Source organism: Pseudophryne corroboree, chromosome 4, assembly GCF_028390025.1.
Source record: "Pseudophryne corroboree isolate aPseCor3 chromosome 4, aPseCor3.hap2, whole genome shotgun sequence".
Taxonomy (NCBI): Eukaryota; Metazoa; Chordata; class Amphibia; order Anura; family Myobatrachidae; genus Pseudophryne; species Pseudophryne corroboree.
Genome location: NC_086447.1, coordinates 594,081 through 614,992, shown reverse-complemented (window position 1 = coordinate 614,992; position 20,912 = coordinate 594,081). Strand labels below are relative to the sequence as shown.

The 20,912-nt window shown below is 52.6% G+C and overlaps 1 protein-coding gene across 1 annotated transcript in view; it reads left to right on the top strand.

The window, feature by feature from the left end:
• Positions 1-20,912, top strand: part of PREB (prolactin regulatory element binding) — a 115,549-nt gene that overhangs the window by 11,882 nt on the left and 82,755 nt on the right. The window contains exon 5 of the mRNA XM_063914898.1: positions 6,430-6,510. Within this exon, the coding sequence (XP_063770968.1) occupies positions 6,430-6,510 (81 nt within the window). The remainder of the gene's footprint in view (positions 1-6,429; positions 6,511-20,912) is intronic.

Below are 20,912 nucleotides of genomic sequence, written 5' to 3'. Positions count from 1 at the left end.
GGGAGTACCTGGGGGACAGTACTCTATAATAAGCTAATACCTGTAACCCCAGTGACTTATACTGCTCATGTTATATGTGTATAGGGAGTACCTGGAAGACATTATAATAAGCTAATACCTGTAACCCCAGTGACTAATACTGCTCATGTTATGTATATAAGGAGTACCTGGAAGACATTACTCTATAATAAGCTAATACCTGTAACCCCAGTGATTTATACTGCTCATATTATGTGTATAGGGAGTACCTGGGAGACATTACTCTATAATAAGCTAATACCTGTAACCCCAGTGACTAATACTACTCATATTATGTGTATAGGGAGTACCTGGGAGACATTACTCTATAATAAGCTAATACCTGTAACCCCAGTGACTAATACTGCTCATGTTATGTGTATAGGGAGTACCTAGAAGACATTACTCTATAATAAGCGAATACCTGTAACCCCAGTGACTTATACTGCTCATGTTATATGTGTATAGGGAGTACCTGGAAGACATTACTCTATAATAAGCTAATACCTGTAACTCCAGTGACTAATACTGCTCATATTATGTGTATAGAGAGTTCCTGGGATGCATTACCCTATAATAAGCTAATACTTGTAACCCCAGTGACTAATACTGCTCATGTTATATGTGTATAGGGAGTACCTGGGGGACATTACTCTATAATAAGCTAATACCTGTAACCCCAGTGACTAATACTGCTCATGTTATATGTGTATAGGGAGTACCTTGGGGACAGTACTCTATAATAAGCTAATACCTGTAACCCCAGTGACTAATACTGCTCATGTTATATGTGTATAGGGAGTACCTGGGGGACATTCCTCTATAATAAGCTAATACCTGTAACCCCAGTGACTAATACTGCTCATGTTATATGTGTATAGGGAGTACCTTGGGGACAGTACTCTATAATAAGCTAATACCTGTAACCCCAGTGACTAATACTGCTCATGTTATATGTGTATAGGGAGTACCTGGGGGACAGTACTCTATAATAAGCTAATACCTGTAACCCCAGTGACTTATACTGCTTATGTTTTATATGTGTATAGGGAGTACCTGGAAGACATTATAATAAGCTAATACCTGTAACCCCAGTGACTAATACTGCTCATATTATGTGTATAGAGAGTACCTGGGAGACATTACCCTATAATAAGCTAATACTTGTAACCCCAGTGACTAATACTGCTCATGTTATATGTGTATAGGGAGTACCCGGGGGACATACTCTATAATAACCTAATACCTTTAACCCCAGTGACTAATACTGCTCATGGTATATGTGTATAGGGAGTACCTGGGGGACATTACTCTATAATAAGCTAATACCTGTAACCCAAATTACTAATACTGCTCATGTTATATGTGTATAGGGGGTACCTGGGAGACATTACTCTATAATAAGCTAATACCTGTAACCCCAGTGACTAATACTGCTCATGTTATGTGTATAGGGAGTACCTGGGAGACATTACTCTATAATAAGCTAATACCTGTAACCCCAGTGACTAATACTGCTCATGTTATGTGTATAGGGAGTACCTGGGAGACATTACTCTATAATAAGCTAATACCTGTAACCCCAGTGACTAATACTACTCATATTATGTGTATAGGGAGTACCTGGGAGACATTACTCTATAATAAGCTAATACCTGTAACCCCAGTGACTAATACTGCTCATGTTATGTGTATAGGGAGTACCTAGAAGACATTACTCTATAATAAGCGAATACCTGTAACCCCAGTGACTTATACTGCTCATGTTATATGTGTATAGGGAGTACCTGGAAGACATTACTCTATAATAAGCTAATACCTGTAACTCCAGTGACTAATACTGCTCATATTATGTGTATAGAGAGTTCCTGGGATGCATTACCCTATAATAAGCTAATACTTGTAACCCCAGTGACTAATACTGCTCATGTTATATGTGTATAGGGAGTACCTGGGGGACATTACTCTATAATAAGCTAATACCTGTAACCCCAGTGACTAATACTGCTCATGTTATATGTGTATAGGGAGTACCTTGGGGACAGTACTCTATAATAAGCTAATACCTGTAACCCCAGTGACTAATACTGCTCATGTTATATGTGTATAGGGAGTACCTGGGGGACATTCCTCTATAATAAGCTAATACCTGTAACCCCAGTGACTAATACTGCTCATGTTATATGTGTATAGGGAGTACCTTGGGGACAGTACTCTATAATAAGCTAATACCTGTAACCCCAGTGACTAATACTGCTCATGTTATATGTGTATAGGGAGTACCTGGGGGACAGTACTCTATAATAAGCTAATACCTGTAACCCCAGTGACTTATACTGCTTATGTTTTATATGTGTATAGGGAGTACCTGGAAGACATTATAATAAGCTAATACCTGTAACCCCAGTGACTAATACTGCTCATATTATGTGTATAGAGAGTACCTGGGAGACATTACCCTATAATAAGCTAATACTTGTAACCCCAGTGACTAATACTGCTCATGTTATATGTGTATAGGGAGTACCCGGGGGACATACTCTATAATAACCTAATACCTTTAACCCCAGTGACTAATACTGCTCATGGTATATGTGTATAGGGAGTACCTGGGGGACATTACTCTATAATAAGCTAATACCTGTAACCCAAATTACTAATACTGCTCATGTTATATGTGTATAGGGGGTACCTGGGAGACATTACTCTATAATAAGCTAATACCTGTAACCCCAGTGACTAATACTGCTCATGTTATGTGTATAGGGAGTACCTGGGAGACATTACTCTATAATAAGCTAATACCTGTAACCCCAGTGACTAATACTGCTCATGTTATGTGTATAGGGAGTACCTGGGAGACATTACTCTATAATAAGCTAATACTTGTAACCCCAGTGACTAATACTGCTCATGTTATATGTGTATAGGGAGTACCCGGGGGACATACTCTATAATAAGCTAATACCTTTAACCCCAGTGACTAATACTGCTCATGTTATATGTGTATAGGGAGTACCTGGGAGACAGTACTCTATAATAAGCTAATACCTGTATCCCCAGTGACTAATACTGCTCATGTTATATGTGTATAGGGAGCACCTGGGGGACAGTACTCTATAATAAGCTAATACCTGTAACCCCAGTGACTTATACTGCTCATGTTATATGTGTATAGGGAGTACCTGGAAGACATTATAATAAGCTAATACCTGTAACCCCAGTGACTAATACTGCTCATGTTATGTATATAGGGAGTACCTGGAAGACATTACTCTATAATAAGCTAATACCTGTAACCCCAGTGATTTATACTGCTCATATTATGTGTATAGGGAGTACCTGGGAGACATTACTCTATAATAAGCTAATACCTGTAACCCCAGTGACTAATACTGCTCATGTTATGTGTATAGGGAGTACCTAGAAGACATTACTCTATAATAAGCGAATACCTGTAACCCCAGTGACTTATACTGCTCATGTTATATGTGTATAGGGAGTACCTGGAAGACATTACTCTATAATAAGCTAATACCTGTAACTCCAGTGACTAATACTGCTCATATTATGTGTATAGAGAGTTCCTGGGATGCATTACCCTATAATAAGCTAATACTTGTAACCCCAGTGACTAATACTGCTCATGTTATATGTGTATAGGGAGTACCTGGGGGACATTACTCTATAATAAGCTAATACCTGTAACCCCAGTGACTAATACTGCTCATGTTATATGTGTATAGGGAGTACCTTGGGGACAGTACTCTATAATAAGCTAATACCTGTAACCCCAGTGACTAATACTGCTCATGTTATATGTGTATAGGGAGTACCTGGGGGACATTACTCTATAATAAGCTAATACCTGTAACCCCAGTGACTAATACTGCTCATGTTATATGTGTATAGGGAGTACCTTGGGGACAGTACTCTATAATAAGCTAATACCTGTAACCCCAGTGACTAATACTGCTCATGTTATATGTGTATAGGGAGTACCTGGGGGACAGTACTCTATAATAAGCTAATACCTGTAACCCCAGTGACTTATACTGCTTATGTTTTATATGTGTATAGGGAGTACCTGGAAGACATTATAATAAGCTAATACCTGTAACCCCAGTGACTAATACTGCTCATATTATGTGTATAGAGAGTACCTGGGAGACATTACCCTATAATAAGCTAATACTTGTAACCCCAGTGACTAATACTGCTCATGTTATATGTGTATAGGGAGTACCCGGGGGACATACTCTATAATAACCTAATACCTTTAACCCCAGTGAATAATACTGCTCATGGTATATGTGTATAGGGAGTACCTGGGGACATTACTCTATAATAAGCTAATACCTGTAACCCAAATTACTAATACTGCTCATGTTATATGTGTATAGGGGGTACCTGGGAGACATTACTCTATAATAAGCTAATACCTGTAACCCCAGTGACTAATACTGCTCATGTTATGTGTATAGGGAGTACCTGGGAGACATTACTCTATAATAAGCTAATACCTGTAACCCCAGTGACTAATACTGCTCATGTTATGTGTATAGGGAGTACCTGGGAGACATTACTCTATAATAAGCTAATACTTGTAACCCCAGTGACTAATACTGCTCATGTTATATGTGTATAGGGAGTACCCGGGGGACATACTCTATAATAAGCTAATACCTTTAACCCCAGTGACTAATACTGCTCATGTTATATGTGTATAGGGAGTACCTGGGAGACAGTACTCTATAATAAGCTAATACCTGTATCCCCAGTGACTAATACTGCTCATGTTATATGTGTATAGGGAGCACCTGGGGGACAGTACTCTATAATAAGCTAATACCTGTAACCCCAGTGACTTATACTGCTCATGTTATATGTGTATAGGGAGTACCTGGAAGACATTATAATAAGCTAATACCTGTAACCCCAGTGACTAATACTGCTCATGTTATATGTGTATAGGGAGTACCTGGGGGACAGTACTCTATAATAAGCAAATACCTGTAACCCCAGTGACTAATACTGCTCATATTATGTGCATAGGGAGTACCTGGAAGACATTACTCTATAATAAGCTAATACCTGTAACCCCAGTGATTTATACTGCTCATATTATGTGTGTAGGGAGTACCTGGGAGACATTACTCTATAATAAGCTAATACCTGTAACCCCAGTGACTAATACTGCTCATGTTATATGTGTATAGGGAGTACCCGGGGGACATACTGTATAATAAGCTAATACCTGTAACCCCAGTGACTAAATGCTGCTCATGTTATATGTGTATAGGGGGTACCTGGGAGACGTTACTCTATAATAATCTAATACCTGTATCCCCAGTGACTAATACTGCTCATATTATATGTGTATAGAGAGTACCTGGGAGACATTACTCTATAATAAGCGAATACCTGTAACCCCAGTGACTAATACTGCTCATGTTATATGTGTATAGGGAGTACCTGGAATTCATTACTCTATACAGGTTGAGTATCCCTTATCCAAAATGCTTGGGACCAGAGGTATTTTGGATATGGGATTTTTCCGTATTTTGGAATAATTGCACACCATAATGAGATATCATGGTGATGGGACCCAAGTCTAAGCACAGAATGCATTTATGTTACATATACACCTTATACACACAGCCTGAAGGTCATTTAATACAATTTTTTTAATAATTTTGTGTATTAAACAAAGTTGTGTACATTAAGCCATCAAAAAACAAAGGTTTCACTATCTCACTCTCACTCAAAAAAGTCCGTATTTCGGAATATTCCGTATTTCGGAATATTTGGATATGGGATACTCAACCTGTAATAATCTAATACCTGTAACCCCAGTGACTAATACTGCTCATGTTATATGTGTATAGGGAGTACCTGGGGGACATTACTCTATAATAATCTAATACCTGTAACCCCAGTGACTAATACTGCTCATGTTATATGTGTATAGGGAGTACCTGGGGGACATTACTCTATAATAAGCTAATACCTGTAACCCCAGTGACTAATACTGCTCATATTATGTGTATAGGGAGTACCTGGGGGACATTACTCTATAATAAGATAATACCTGTAACCCCAGTGACTAATACTGCTCATGTTATATGTGTATAGGGAGTACCTGGGGGACATTACTCTATAATAAGCTAATACCTGTAACCCCAGTGACTAATACTGCTCATATTATGTGTATAGGGAGTACCTGGGGGACATTACTCTATAATAAGATAATACCTGTAACCCCAGTGACTAATACTGCTCATGTTATATGTGTATAGGGAGTACCTGGTGGACATTACTCTATAATAAGATAATACCTGTGGAATATCATCCTGGGACAGGACACCGATGACGTTACTTATATCTTTATGTTGGGATTTTATTTTCTAGGTCCCTGGGATGAAGAAACTTTCTGATTATAAAGCTCATGATGGAGAAATAGAAGATATTGCTGTCAGTCCGGGGAATAAGGTATATACTGGTGTCTGTGATCGGTAGGGGCTGGGAGTAAGGGAAAGTCACAGGTGGAAGGTATGGGGACAGGAGAGGACACGTGAGGGAGGTATTGGGGTCCTATCATGGGAAAGGTCACACATGAGGGAGGTATTGGGGTGCTGTCAGGGGAAAGGTCACACATGAGGGAGGTATTGGGGTGCTAAGGTTTGGAGCAGAGGTTATATTGAGCGTTTGCTGTCCGTGTGTCCTGCAGGAGGTGACGGTGGGGCAGGATTTCCGCTGCTGTGTGTGGGAGGTATTGGGGAGGTGTCGGGGGAGGTGTTGGGGTATAATGAGCGTTTGCTGTCCGTGTGTCCTGCAGGTGGTGACGGTGGGGCAGGATTTCCGCTGCTGTGTGTGGGAGGTATTGGGGAGGTGTCGGGGGAGGTGTTGGGGTATAATGAGCGTTTGCTGTCCGTGTGTCCTGCAGGTGGTGACGGTGGGGCAGGATTTCCGCTGCTGTGTGTGGGAGGTATTGGGGTGGTGTCGGGGGAGGTGTTGGGGTATAATGAGCGTTTGCTGTCCGTGTGTCCTGCAGGTGGTGACGGTGGGGCAGGATTTCCGCTGCTGTGTGTGGGAGGTATTGGGGAGGTGTCGGGGGAGGTGTTGGGGTATAATGAGCGTTTGCTGTCCGTGTGTCCTACAGGTGGTGACGGTGGGGCAGGATTTCCGCTGCTGTGTGTGGGAGGTATTGGGGTGGTGTCGGGGGAGGTGTTGGGGTATAATGAGCGTTTGCTGTCCGTGTGTCCTGCAGGTGGTGACGGTGGGGCAGGATTTCCGCTGCTGTGTGTGGGAGGTATTGGGGAGGTGTTGGGGGTATAACAAACGTTTGCTGTACGTGTGTCCTGCAGGTGGTGACGGTGGGGCAGGATTTCCGCTGCTGTGTGTGGGAGGTATTGGGGTGGTGTCGGGGGAGGTGTTGTGGTATAATGAGCGTTTGCTGTACGTGTGTCCTGCAGGTGGTGACGGTGGGGCAGGATTTCCGCTGCTGTGTGTGGGAGGTATTGAGGTGGTGTCGGGGGAGGTGTTGGGGGTATAATGAGCGTTTGCTGTACGTGTGTCCTGCAGGTGGTGACGGTGGGGCAGGATTTCCGCTGCTGTGTTTGGGAGGTATTGGGGAGGTGTCGGGGGAGGTGTTGGGGTATAATGAGCGTTTGCTGTACGTGTGTCCTGCAGGTGGTGACGGTGGGGCAGGATTTCCGCTGCTGTGTATGGGAGGTATTGGGGGAGGTGTCGGGGGAGGTGTTGGGGGTATAATGAGCGTTTGCTGTACGTGTGTCCTGCAGGTGGTGACGGTGGGGCAGGATTTCCGCTGCTGTGTGTGGGAGGTATTGGGGTGGTGTCGGGGGAGGTGTTGGGGGTATAATGAGCGTTTGCTGTACGTGTGTCCTGCAGGTGGTGACGGTGGGGCAGGATTTCCGCTGCTGTGTATGGGAGGTATTGGGGGAGGTGTCGGGGGAGGTGTTGGGGGTATAATGAGCGTTTGCTGTCCGTGTGTCCTGCAGGTGGTGACGGTGGGGCAGGATTTCCGCTGCTGTGTGTGGGAGGTATTGGGGAGGTGTCGGGGGAGGTGTTGGGGTATAATGAGTGTTTGCTGTCTGTGTGTCCTGCAGGTGGTGACGGTGGGGCAGGATTTCCGCTGCTGTGTGTGGGAGGTATTGGGGAGGTGTCGGGGGAGGTATTGGGGTATAATGAGCGTTTGCTGTACGTGTGTCCTGCAGGTGGTGACGGTGGGGCAGGATTTCCGCTGCTGTGTGTGGGAGGTATTGGGGAGGTGTCGGGGGAGGTGTTGGGGTATAATGAGTGTTTGCTGTACGTGTGTCCTGCAGGTGGTGACGGTGGGGCAGGATTTCCGCTGCTGTGTGTGGGAGGTATTGGGGAGGTGTCGGGGGTATAATGAGCGTTTGCTGTCCGTGTGTCCTGCAGGTGGTGACGGTGGGGCAGGATTTCCGCTGCTGTGTGTGGGAGGTATTGGGGTGGTGTCGGGGGAGGTGTTGGGGGTATAATGAGCGTTTGCTGTCCGTGTGTCCTGCAGGTGGTGACGGTGGGGCAGGATTTCCGCTGCTGTGTGTGGGAGGTATTGGGGAAGTGTCGGGGGAGGTATTGGGGTATAATGAGCGTTTGCTGTACGTGTGTCCTGCAGGTGGTGACGGTGGGGCAGGATTTCCGCTGCTGTGTGTGGGAGGTATTGGGGAGGTGTCGGGGGAGGTGTTGGGGTATAATGAGCGTTTGCTGTCCGTGTGTCCTGCAGGTGGTGACGGTGGGGCAGGATTTCCGCTGCTGTGTGTGGGAGGTATTGGGGAGGTGTCGGGGGAGGTATTGGGGTATAATGAGCGTTTGCTGTCCGTGTGTCCTGCAGGTGGTGACGGTGGGGCAGGATTTCCGCTGTTGTGTGTGGGAGGTATTGGGGAGGTGTCGGGGGAGGTGTTGGGGTATAATGAGCGTTTGCTGTCCGTGTGTCCTGCAGGTGGTGACGGTGGGGCAGGATTTCCGCTGCTGTGTGTGGGAGGTATTGGGGAGGTGTCGGGGGAGGTGTTGGGGTATAATGAGCGTTTGCTGTACGTGTGTCCTGCAGGTGGTGACGGTGGGGCAGGATTTCTGCTGCTGTGTGTGGGAGGTATTGGGGTGGTATCGGGGGAGGTGTTGGGGTATAATGAGCGTTTGCTGTACGTGTGTCCTGCAGGTGGTGACGGTGGGGCAGGATTTCCGCTGCTGTGTGTGGGAGGTGTCGGGGGAGGTATTGGGGTATAATGAGCGTTTGCTGTACGTGTGTGCTGCAGGTGGTGACGGTGGGGCAGGATTTCCGCTGCTGTGTGTGGGAGGTATTGGGGAGGTGTCGGGGGAGGTGTTGGGGTATAATGAGCGTTTGCTGTACGTGTGTCCTGCAGGTGGTGGCGGTGGGGCAGGATTTCCGCTGCTGTGTGTGGGAGGTATTGGGGTGGTGTCGGGGGAGGTGTTGGGGGTATAATGAGCGTTTGCTGTACGTGTGTCCTGCAGGTGGTGACGGTGGGGCAGGATTTCCGCTGCTGTGTGTGGGAGGTATTGGGGTGGTGTCGGGGGAGGTGTTGGGGGTATAATGAGCGTTTGCTGTACATGTGTCCTGCAGGTGGTGACGGTGGGGCAGGATTTCCGCTGCTGTGTGTGGGAGGTATTGGGGAGGTGTCGGGGGAGGTGTTGGGGTATAATGAGCGTTTGCTGTCCGTGTGTCCTGCAGGTGGTGACGGTGGGGCAGGATTTCCGCTGCTGTGTGTGGCAGGTATTGGGGAGGTGTCGGGGGAGGTGTTGGGGTATAATGAGCGTTTGCTGTACGTGTGTCCTGCAGGTGGTGACGGTGGGGCAGGATTTCCGCTGCTGTGTGTGGGAGGTATTGGGGGAGGTGTTGGGGTATAATGAGCGTTTGCTGTCCGTGTGTCCTGCAGGTGGTGACGGTGGGGCAGGATTTCCGCTGCTGTGTGTGGGAGGTATTGGGGAGGTGTCGGGGGAGGTGTTGGGGGTATAATGAGCGTTTGCTGTCCGTGTGTCCTGCAGGTGGTGACGGTGGGGCAGGATTTCCGCTGCTGTGTGTGGGAGGTATTGGGGGAGGTGTCGGGGGAGGTGTTGGGGTATAATGAGCGTTTGCTGTCCGTGTGTGCTGCAGGTGGTGACGGTGGGGCAGGATTTCCGCTGCTGTGTGTGGGAGGTATTGGGGAGGTGTCGGGGGAGGTGTTGGGGTATAATGAGCGTTTGCTGTACGTGTGTGCTGCAGGTGGTGACGGTGGGGCAGGATTTCCGCTGCTGTGTGTGGGAGGTATTGGGGAGGTGTCGGGGGAGGTATTGGGGTATAATGAGCGTTTGCTGTACGTGTGTGCTGCAGGTGGTGACGGTGGGGCAGGATTTCCGCTGCTGTGTGTGGGAGGTATTGGGGAGGTGTCGGGGGAGGTGTTGGGGTATAATGAGCGTTTGCTGTACGTGTGTGCTGCAGGTGGTGACGGTGGGGCAGGATTTCCGCTGCTGTGTGTGGGAGGTATTGGGGAGGTGTCGGGGGAGGTGTTGGGATATAATGAGCGTTTGCTGTACGTGTGTCCTGCAGGTGGTGACGGTGGGGCAGGATTTCCGCTGCTGTGTGTGGGAGGTATTGGGGAGGTATCGGGGGAGGTGTTGGGGTATAATGAGCGTTTGCTGTCCGTGTGTCCTGCAGGTGGTGACGGTGGGGCAGGATTTCCGCTGCTGTGTGTGGGAGGTATTGGGGTGGTGTCGGGGGAGGTGTTGGGGGTATAATGAGCGTTTGCTGTACGTGTGTCCTGCAGGTGGTGACGGTGGGGCAGGATTTCCGCTGCTGTGTGTGGGAGGTATTGGGGAGGTGTCGGGGGAGGTATTGGGGTATAATGAGCGTTTGCTGTACGTGTGTCCTGCAGGTGGTGACGGTGGGGCAGGATTTCCGCTGCTGTGTGTCGGAGGTATTGGGGGAGGTGTCGGGGGAGGTGTTGGGGTATAATGAGCGTTTGCTGTCCGTGTGTCCTGCAGGTGGTGACGGTGGGGCAGGATTTCCGCTGCTGTGTGTGGGAGGTATTGGGGAGGTGTCGGGGGAGGTGTTGGGGTATAATGAGCGTTTGCTGTCCGTGTGTCCTGCAGGTGGTGACGGTGGGGCAGGATTTCCGCTGCTGTGTGTGGGAGGTATTGGGGGAGGTGTTGGGGTATAATGAGCGTTTGCTGTACGTGTGTCCTGCAGGTGGTGACGGTGGGGCAGGATTTCCGCTGCTGTGTGTGGGAGGTATTGGGGAGGTGTCGGGGGAGGTGTTGGGGTATAATGAGCGTCTGCTGTACGTGTGTGCTGCAGGTGGTGACGGTGGGGCAGGATTTCCGCTGCTGTGTGTGGGAGGTATTGGGGAGGTGTCGGGGGAGGTGTTGGGGTATAATGAGCGTTTGCTGTACGTGTGTCCTGCAGGTGGTGACGGTGGGGCAGGATTTCTGCTGCTGTGTGTGGGAGGTATTGGGGTGGTATCGGGGGAGGTGTTGGGGTATAATGAGCGTTTGCTGTACGTGTGTCCTGCAGGTGGTGACGGTGGGGCAGGATTTCCGCTGCTGTGTGTGGGAGGTGTCGGGGGAGGTATTCGGGTATAATGAGCGTTTGCTGTACGTGTGTGCTGCAGGTGGTGACGGTGGGGCAGGATTTCCGCTGCTGTGTGTGGGAGGTATTGGGGAGGTGTCGGGGGAGGTGTTGGGGTATAATGAGCGTTTGCTGTACGTGTGTCCTGCAGGTGGTGACGGTGGGGCAGGATTTCCGCTGCTGTGTGTGGGAGGTATTGGGGAGGTGTCGGGGGAGGTGTTGGGGTATAATGAGCGTTTGCTGTACGTGTGTCCTGCAGGTGGTGACGGTGGGGCAGGATTTCCGCTGCTGTGTGTGGGAGGTATTGGGGAGGTGTCGGGGGAGGTATTGGGGTATAATGAGCGTTTGCTGTACGTGTGTCCTGCAGGTGGTGACGGTGGGGCAGGATTTCCGCTGCTGTGTGTGGGAGGTATTGGGGTGGTGTCGGGGGAGGTGTTGGGGGTATAATGAGCGTTTGCTGTACATGTGTCCTGCAGGTGGTGACGGTGGGGCAGGATTTCCGCTGCTGTGTGTGGGAGGTATTGGGGAGGTGTCGGGGGAGGTGTTGGGGTATAATGAGCGTTTGCTGTCCGTGTGTCCTGCAGGTGGTGACGGTGGGGCAGGATTTCCGCTGCTGTGTGTGGGAGGTATTGGGGAGGTGTCGGGGGAGGTGTTGGGGTATAATGAGCGTTTGCTGTACGTGTGTCCTGCAGGTGGTGACGGTGGGGCAGGATTTCCGCTGCTGTGTGTGGGAGGTATTGGGGGAGGTGTTGGGGTATAATGAGCGTTTGCTGTCCGTGTGTCCTGCAGGTGGTGACGGTGGGGCAGGATTTCCGCTGCTGTGTGTGGGAGGTATTGGGGAGGTGTCGGGGGAGGTGTTGGGGGTATAATGAGCGTTTGCTGTCCGTGTGTCCTGCAGGTGGTGACGGTGGGGCAGGATTTCCGCTGCTGTGTGTGGGAGGTATTGGGGGAGGTGTCGGGGGAGGTGTTGGGGTATAATGAGCGTTTGCTGTCCGTGTGTGCTGCAGGTGGTGACGGTGGGGCAGGATTTCCGCTGCTGTGTGTGGGAGGTATTGGGGAGGTGTCGGGGGAGGTGTTGGGGTATAATGAGCGTTTGCTGTACGTGTGTGCTGCAGGTGGTGACGGTGGGGCAGGATTTCCGCTGCTGTGTGTGGGAGGTATTGGGGAGGTGTCGGGGGAGGTGTTGGGGTATAATGAGCGTTTGCTGTACGTGTGTCCTGCAGGTGGTGACGGTGGGGCAGGATTTCCGCTGCTGTGTGTGGGAGGTATTGGGGTGGTGTCGGGGGAGGTATTGGGGTATAATGAGCGTTTGCTGTACGTGTGTCCTGCAGGTGGTGACGGTGGGGCAGGATTTCCGCTGCTGTGTGTGGGAGGTATTGGGGAGGTGTCGGGGGAGGTGTTGGGGTATAATGAGCGTTTGCTGTACGTGTGTCCTGCAGGTGGTGACGGTGGGGCAGGATTTCCGCTGCTGTGTGTGGGAGGTATTGGGGGAGGTGTTGGGGTATAATGAGCGTTTGCTGTCCGTGTGTCCTGCAGGTGGTGACGGTGGGGCAGGATTTCCGCTGCTGTGTGTGGGAGGTATTGGGGAGGTGTCGGGGGAGGTGTTGGGGGTATAATGAGCGTTTGCTGTCCGTGTGTCCTGCAGGTGGTGACGGTGGGGCAGGATTTCCGCTGCTGTGTGTGGGAGGTATTGGGGGAGGTGTCGGGGGAGGTGTTGGGGTATAATGAGCGTTTGCTGTACGTGTGTGCTGCAGGTGGTGACGGTGGGGCAGGATTTCCGCTGCTGTGTGTGGGAGGTATTGGGGAGGTGTCGGGGGAGGTATTGGGGTATAATGAGCGTTTGCTGTACGTGTGTGCTGCAGGTGGTGACGGTGGGGCAGGATTTCCGCTGCTGTGTGTGGGAGGTATTGGGGAGGTGTCGGGGGAGGTGTTGGGGTATAATGAGCGTTTGCTGTACGTGTGTGCTGCAGGTGGTGACGGTGGGGCAGGATTTCCGCTGCTGTGTGTGGGAGGTATTGGGGAGGTGTCGGGGGAGGTGTTGGGATATAATGAGCGTTTGCTGTACGTGTGTCCTGCAGGTGGTGACGGTGGGGCAGGATTTCCGCTGCTGTGTGTGGGAGGTATTGGGGAGGTATCGGGGGAGGTGTTGGGGTATAATGAGCGTTTGCTGTCCGTGTGTCCTGCAGGTGGTGACGGTGGGGCAGGATTTCCGCTGCTGTGTGTGGGAGGTATTGGGGTGGTGTCGGGGGAGGTATTGGGGTATAATGAGCGTTTGCTGTACGTGTGTCCTGCAGGTGGTGACGGTGGGGCAGGATTTCCGCTGCTGTGTGTGGGAGGTATTGGGGAGGTGTCGGGGGAGGTATTGGGGTATAATGAGCGTTTGCTGTACGTGTGTCCTGCAGGTGGTGACGGTGGGGCAGGATTTCCGCTGCTGTGTGTCGGAGGTATTGGGGGAGGTGTCGGGGGAGGTGTTGGGGTATAATGAGCGTTTGCTGTCCGTGTGTCCTGCAGGTGGTGACGGTGGGGCAGGATTTCCGCTGCTGTGTGTGGGAGGTATTGGGGAGGTGTCGGGGGAGGTGTTGGGGTATAATGAGCGTTTGCTGTCCGTGTGTCCTGCAGGTGGTGACGGTGGGGCAGGATTTCCGCTGCTGTGTGTGGGAGGTATTGGGGGAGGTGTTGGGGTATAATGAGCGTTTGCTGTACGTGTGTCCTGCAGGTGGTGACGGTGGGGCAGGATTTCCGCTGCTGTGTGTGGGAGGTATTGGGGAGGTGTCGGGGGAGGTGTTCGGGTATAATGAGCGTCTGCTGTACGTGTGTCCTGCAGGTGGTGACGGTGGGGCAGGATTTCCGCTGCTGTGTGTGGGAGGTGTCGGGGGAGGTATTGGGGTATAATGAGCGTTTGCTGTACGTGTGTGCTGCAGGTGGTGACGGTGGGGCAGGATTTCCGCTGCTGTGTGTGGGAGGTATTGGGGAGGTGTCGGGGGAGGTGTTGGGGTATAATGAGCGTTTGCTGTACGTGTGTCCTGCAGGTGGTGACGGTGGGGCAGGATTTCCGCTGCTGTGTGTGGGAGGTATTGGGGAGGTGTCGGGGGAGGTATTGGGGTATAATGAGCGTTTGCTGTACGTGTGTCCTGCAGGTGGTGACGGTGGGGCAGGATTTCCGCTGCTGTGTGTGGGAGGTATTGGGGTGGTGTCGGGGGAGGTGTTGGGGGTATAATGAGCGTTTGCTGTACATGTGTCCTGCAGGTGGTGACGGTGGGGCAGGATTTCCGCTGCTGTGTGTGGGAGGTATTGGGGAGGTGTCGGGGGAGGTGTTGGGGTATAATGAGCGTTTGCTGTCCGTGTGTCCTGCAGGTGGTGACGGTGGGGCAGGATTTCCGCTGCTGTGTGTGGGAGGTATTGGGGAGGTGTCGGGGGAGGTGTTGGGGTATAATGAGCGTTTGCTGTACGTGTGTCCTGCAGGTGGTGACGGTGGGGCAGGATTTCCGCTGCTGTGTGTGGGAGGTATTGGGGGAGGTGTTGGGGTATAATGAGCGTTTGCTGTCCGTGTGTCCTGCAGGTGGTGACGGTGGGGCAGGATTTCCGCTGCTGTGTGTGGGAGGTATTGGGGAGGTGTCGGGGGAGGTGTTGGGGGTATAATGAGCGTTTGCTGTCCGTGTGTCCTGCAGGTGGTGACGGTGGGGCAGGATTTCCGCTGCTGTGTGTGGGAGGTATTGGGGAGGTGTCGGGGGAGGTGTTGGGGGTATAATGAGCGTTTGCTGTCTGTGTGTCCTGCAGGTGGTGACGGTGGGGCAGGATTTCCGCTGCTGTGTGTGGGAGGTATTGGGGGAGGTGTCGGGGGAGGTGTTGGGGTATAATGAGCGTTTGCTGTCCGTGTGTGCTGCAGGTGGTGACGGTGGGGCAGGATTTCCGCTGCTGTGTGTGGGAGGTATTGGGGAGGTGTCGGGGGAGGTGTTGGGGTATAATGAGCGTTTGCTGTACGTGTGTGCTGCAGGTGGTGACGGTGGGGCAGGATTTCCGCTGCTGTGTGTGGGAGGTATTGGGGAGGTGTCGGGGGAGGTATTGGGGTATAATGAGCGTTTGCTGTACGTGTGTGCTGCAGGTGGTGACGGTGGGGCAGGATTTCCGCTGCTGTGTGTGGGAGGTATTGGGGAGGTGTCGGGGGAGGTGTTGGGGTATAATGAGCGTTTGCTGTACGTGTGTGCTGCAGGTGGTGACGGTGGGGCAGGATTTCCGCTGCTGTGTGTGGGAGGTATTGGGGAGGTGTCGGGGGAGGTGTTGGGGTATAATGAGCGTTTGCTGTACGTGTGTCCTGCAGGTGGTGACGGTGGGGCAGGATTTCCGCTGCTGTGTGTGGGAGGTATTGGGGAGGTATCGGGGGAGGTGTTGGGGTATAATGAGCGTTTGCTGTCCGTGTGTCCTGCAGGTGGTGACGGTGGGGCAGGATTTCCGCTGCTGTGTGTGGGAGGTATTGGGGTGGTGTCGGGGGAGGTGTTGGGGGTATAATGAGCGTTTGCTGTACGTGTGTCCTGCAGGTGGTGACGGTGGGGCAGGATTTCCGCTGCTGTGTGTGGGAGGTATTGGGGTGGTGTCGGGGGAGGTGTTGGGGGTATAATGAGCGTTTGCTGTACGTGTGTCCTGCAGGTGGTGACGGTGGGGCAGGATTTCCGCTGCTGTGTGTGGGAGGTGTCGGGGGAGGTATTGGGGTATAATGAGCGTTTGCTGTACGTGTGTGCTGCAGGTGGTGACGGTGGGGCAGGATTTCCGCTGCTGTGTGTGGGAGGTATTGGGGTGGTGTCGGGGGAGGTGTTGGGGGTATAATGAGCGTTTGCTGTACGTGTGTCCTGCAGGTGGTGACGGTGGGGCAGGATTTCCGCTGCTGTGTGTGGGAGGTATTGGGGAGGTGTCGGGGGAGGTATTGGGGTATAATGAGCGTTTGCTGTACGTGTGTCCTGCAGGTGGTGACGGTGGGGCAGGATTTCCGCTGCTGTGTGTCGGAGGTATTGGGGGAGGTGTCGGGGGAGGTGTTGGGGTATAATGAGCGTTTGCTGTCCGTGTGTCCTGCAGGTGGTGACGGTGGGGCAGGATTTCCGCTGCTGTGTGTGGGAGGTATTGGGGAGGTGTCGGGGGAGGTGTTGGGGTATAATGAGCGTTTGCTGTCCGTGTGTCCTGCAGGTGGTGACGGTGGGGCAGGATTTCCGCTGCTGTGTGTGGGAGGTATTGGGGGAGGTGTTGGGGTATAATGAGCGTTTGCTGTACGTGTGTCCTGCAGGTGGTGACGGTGGGGCAGGATTTCCGCTGCTGTGTGTGGGAGGTATTGGGGAGGTGTCGGGGGAGGTGTTGGGGTATAATGAGCGTCTGCTGTACGTGTGTGCTGCAGGTGGTGACGGTGGGGCAGGATTTCCGCTGCTGTATGTGGGAGGTATTGGGGAGGTGTCTGGGGAGGTGTTGGGGTATAATGAGCGTTTGCTGTACGTGTGTCCTGCAGGTGGTGACGGTGGGGCAGGATTTCCGCTGCTGTGTGTGGGAGGTATTGGGGTGGTGTCGTGGGAGGTGTTGGGGTATAATGAGCGTTTGCTGTACGTGTGTGCTGCAGGTGGTGACGGTGGGGCAGGATTTCCGCTGCTGTGTGTGGGAGGTATTGGGGAGGTGTCGGGGGAGGTGTTGGGGTATAATGAGCGTTTGCTGTCCGTGTGTCCTGCAGGTGGTGACGGTGGGGCAGGATTTCCGCTGCTGTGTGTGGGAGGTATTGGGGAGGTGTCGGGGGAGGTGTTGGGGTATAATGAGCGTTTGCTGTACGTGTGTCCTGCAGGTGGTGACGGCGGGGCAGGATTTCCGCTGCTGTGTGTGGGAGGTATTGGGGTGGTGTCGGGGGAGGTGTTGGGGTATAATGAGCGTTTGCTGTACGTGTGTCCTGCAGGTGGTGACGGTGGGGCAGGATTTCCGCTGCTGTGTGTGGGAGGTATTGGGGAGGTGTCGGGGGAGGTTTTAGGGGTATAATGAGCGTTTGCTGTACGTGTGTGCTGCAGGTGGGGACGGTGGGGCAGGATTTCCGCTGCTGTGTGTGGGAGGTATTGGGGAGGTGTCGGGGGAGGTATTGGGGTATAATGAGCGTTTGCTGTACGTGTGTCCTGCAGGTGGTGACGGTGGGGCAGGATTTCCGCTGTTGTGTGTGGGAGGTATTGGGGAGGTGTCGGGGGAGGTGTTGGGGTATAATGAGCGTTTGCTGTACGTGTGTCCTGCAGGTGGTGACGGTGGGGCAGGATTTCCGCTGTTGTGTGTGGGAGGTATTGGGGAGGTGTCGGGGGAGGTGTTGGGGTATAATGAGCGTTTGCTGTACGTGTGTCCTGCAGGTGGTGACGGTGGGGCAGGATTTCCGCTGCTGTGTGTGGGAGGTATTGGGGTGGTGTCGGGGGAGGTGTTGGGGGTATAATGAGCGTTTGCTGTACGTGTGTCCTGCAGGTGGTGACGGTGGGGCAGGATTTCCGCTGCTGTGTGTGGGAGGTATTGGGGTGGTGTCAGGGGAGGTGTTGGGGTTAAATGAGCGTTTGCTGTACATGTGTCCTGCAGGTGGTGACGGTGGGGCAGGATTTCCGCTGCTGTGTATGGGAGGTATTGGGGAGGTATCGGGGAAGGTGTTGGGGTATAATGAGCGTTTGCTGTACGTGTGTGCTGCAGGTGGTGACGGTGGGGCAGGATTTCCACTGCTGTGTATGGGAGGTATTGGGGAGGTATCGGGGAAGGTGTTGGGGTATAATGATCGTTTGCTGTACGTGTGTCCTGCAGGTGGTGACGGTGGGGCAGGATTTCCGCTGCTGTGTGTGGGAGGTATTGGGGAGGTGTCGGGGGAGGTGTTGGGGTATAATGAGCGTTTGCTGTACGTGTGTCCTGCAGGTGGTGACGGTGGGGCAGGATTTCCGCTGCTGTGTGTGGGAGGTATTGGGGAGGTGTCGGGGGAGGTGTTGGGGTATAATGAGCGTTTGCTGTACGTGTGTCCTGCAGGTGGTGACGGTGGGGCAGGATTTCCGCTGCTGTGTGTGGGAGGTATTGGGGGAGGTGTTGGGGGAGGTGTTGGGGGTATAATGAGCGTTTGCTGTACGTGTGTGCTGCAGGTGGTGACGGTGGGGCAGGATTTCCGCTGCTGTGTGTGGGAGGTATTGGGGAGGTGTCGGGGGAGGTGTTGGGGTATAATGAGCGTTTGCTGTACGTGTATCCTGCAGGTGGTGACGGTGGGGCAGGATTTCCGCTGCTGTGTGTGGGAGGTATTGGGGAGGTGTCGGGGGAGGTGTTGGGGGTATAATGAGCGTTTGCTGTACATGTGTCCTGCAGGTGGTGACGGTGGGGCAGGATTTCCGCTGTTGTGTGTGGGAGGTATTGGGGGAGGTGTCGGGGGAGGTGTTGGGGTATAATGAGCGTTTGCTGTCCGTGTGTCCTGCAGGTGGTGACGGTGGGGCAGGATTTCCGCTGTTGTGTGTGGGAGGTATTGGGGAGGTGTCGGGGGAGGTGTTGGGGTATAATGAGCGTTTACTGTCCGTGTATCCTGCAGGTGGTGACGGTGGGGCAGGATTTCCGCTACTGTGTGTGGGAGGTATTGGGGGAGGTGTCGGGGGAGGTGTTGGGGGTATAATGAGCGTTTGCTGTACGTGTGTCCTGCAGGTGGTGACGGTGGGGCAGGATTTCCGCTGCTGTGTGTGGGAGGTATTGGGGAGGTGTCGGGGGAGGTGTTGGGGGTATAATGAGCGTTTGCTGTACGTGTGTGCTGCAGGTGGTGACGGTGGGGCAGGATTTTCGCTACTGTGTGTGGGAGTTATTGGGGGAGGTGTCGGGGGAGGTGTTGGGGTATAATGAGCGTTTGCTGTACGTGTGTCCTGCAGGTGGTGACGGTGGGGCAGGATTTCCGCTACTGTGTGTGGGAGGTATTGGGGAGGTGTCGGGGGAGGTATTGGGGTATAATGAGCGTTTGCTGTACGTGTGTCCTGCAGGTGGTGACGGTGGGGCAGGATTTCCGCTGCTGTGTGTCGGAGGTATTAGGGAGGTGTCGGGGGAGGTATTGGGGTATAATGAGCGTTTGCTGTACGTGTGTCCTGCAGGTGGTGACGGTGGGGCAGGATTTCCACTGCTGTGTGTGGGAGGTATTGGGGAGGTGTCGGGGGAGGTATTGGGGAGGTGTCGGGGGAGGTGTTGGGGGTATAATGAGCGTTTGCTGTACGTGTGTCCTGCAGGTGGTGACGGTGGGGCAGGATTTCCGCTGCTGTGTGTGGGAGGTATTGGGGAGGTGTCGGGGGAGGTATTGGGGTATAATGAGCGTTTGCTGTCCGTGTGTGCTGCAGGTGGTGACGGTGGGGCAGGATTTCCGCTGCTGTGTGTGGGAGGTATTGGGGAGGTGTCGGGGGAGGTGTTGGGGTATAATGAGCGTTTGCTGTACGTGTGTCCTGCAGGTGGTGACGGTGGGGCAGGATTTCCGCTGCTGTGTGTGGGAGGTATTGGGGAGGTGTCGGGGGAGGTGTTGGGGTATAATGAGCGTTTGCTGTACGTGTGTGCTGCAGGTGGTGACGGTGGGGCAGGATTTCCGCTGCTGTGTGTGGGAGGTATTGGGGGAGGTGTCGGGGGAGGTGTTGGGGGTATAATGAGCGTTTGCTGTACGTGTGTCCTGCAGGTGGTGACGGTGGGGCAGGATTTCCGCTGCTGTGTGTGGGAGGTATTGGGGAGGTATTGGGGGAGGTGTTGGGGTATAATGAGCGTTTGCTGTACGTGTGTGCTGCAGGTGGTGACGGTGGGGCAGGATTTCCGCTGCTGTGTGTGGGAGGTATTGGGGAGGTGTCGGGGGAGGTGTTGGGGTATAATGAGCGTTTGCTGTACGTGTGTCCTGCAGGTGGTGACGGTGGGGCAGGATTTCCGCTGCTGTGTGTGGGAGGTATTGGGGAGGTGTCGGGGGAGGTGTTGGGGTATAATGAGCGTTTGCTGTACGTGTGTCCTGCAGGTGGTGACGGTGGGGCAGGATTTCCGCTGCTGTATGTGGGAGGTATTGGGGAGGTGTCGGGGGAGGTATTGGGGTATAATGAGCGTTTGCTGTCCGTGTGTCCTGCAGGTGGTGACGGTGGGGCAGGATTTCCGCTGCTGTGTGTGGGAGGTATTGGGGAGGTGTCGGGGGAGGTGTTGGGGTATAATGAGCGTTTGCTGTACGTGTGTGCTGCAGGTGGTGACGGTGGGGCAGGATTTCCGCTACTGTGTGTCGGAGGTATTGGGGAGGTGTCGGGGGAGGTGTTGGGGTATAATGAGCGTTTGCTGTCCG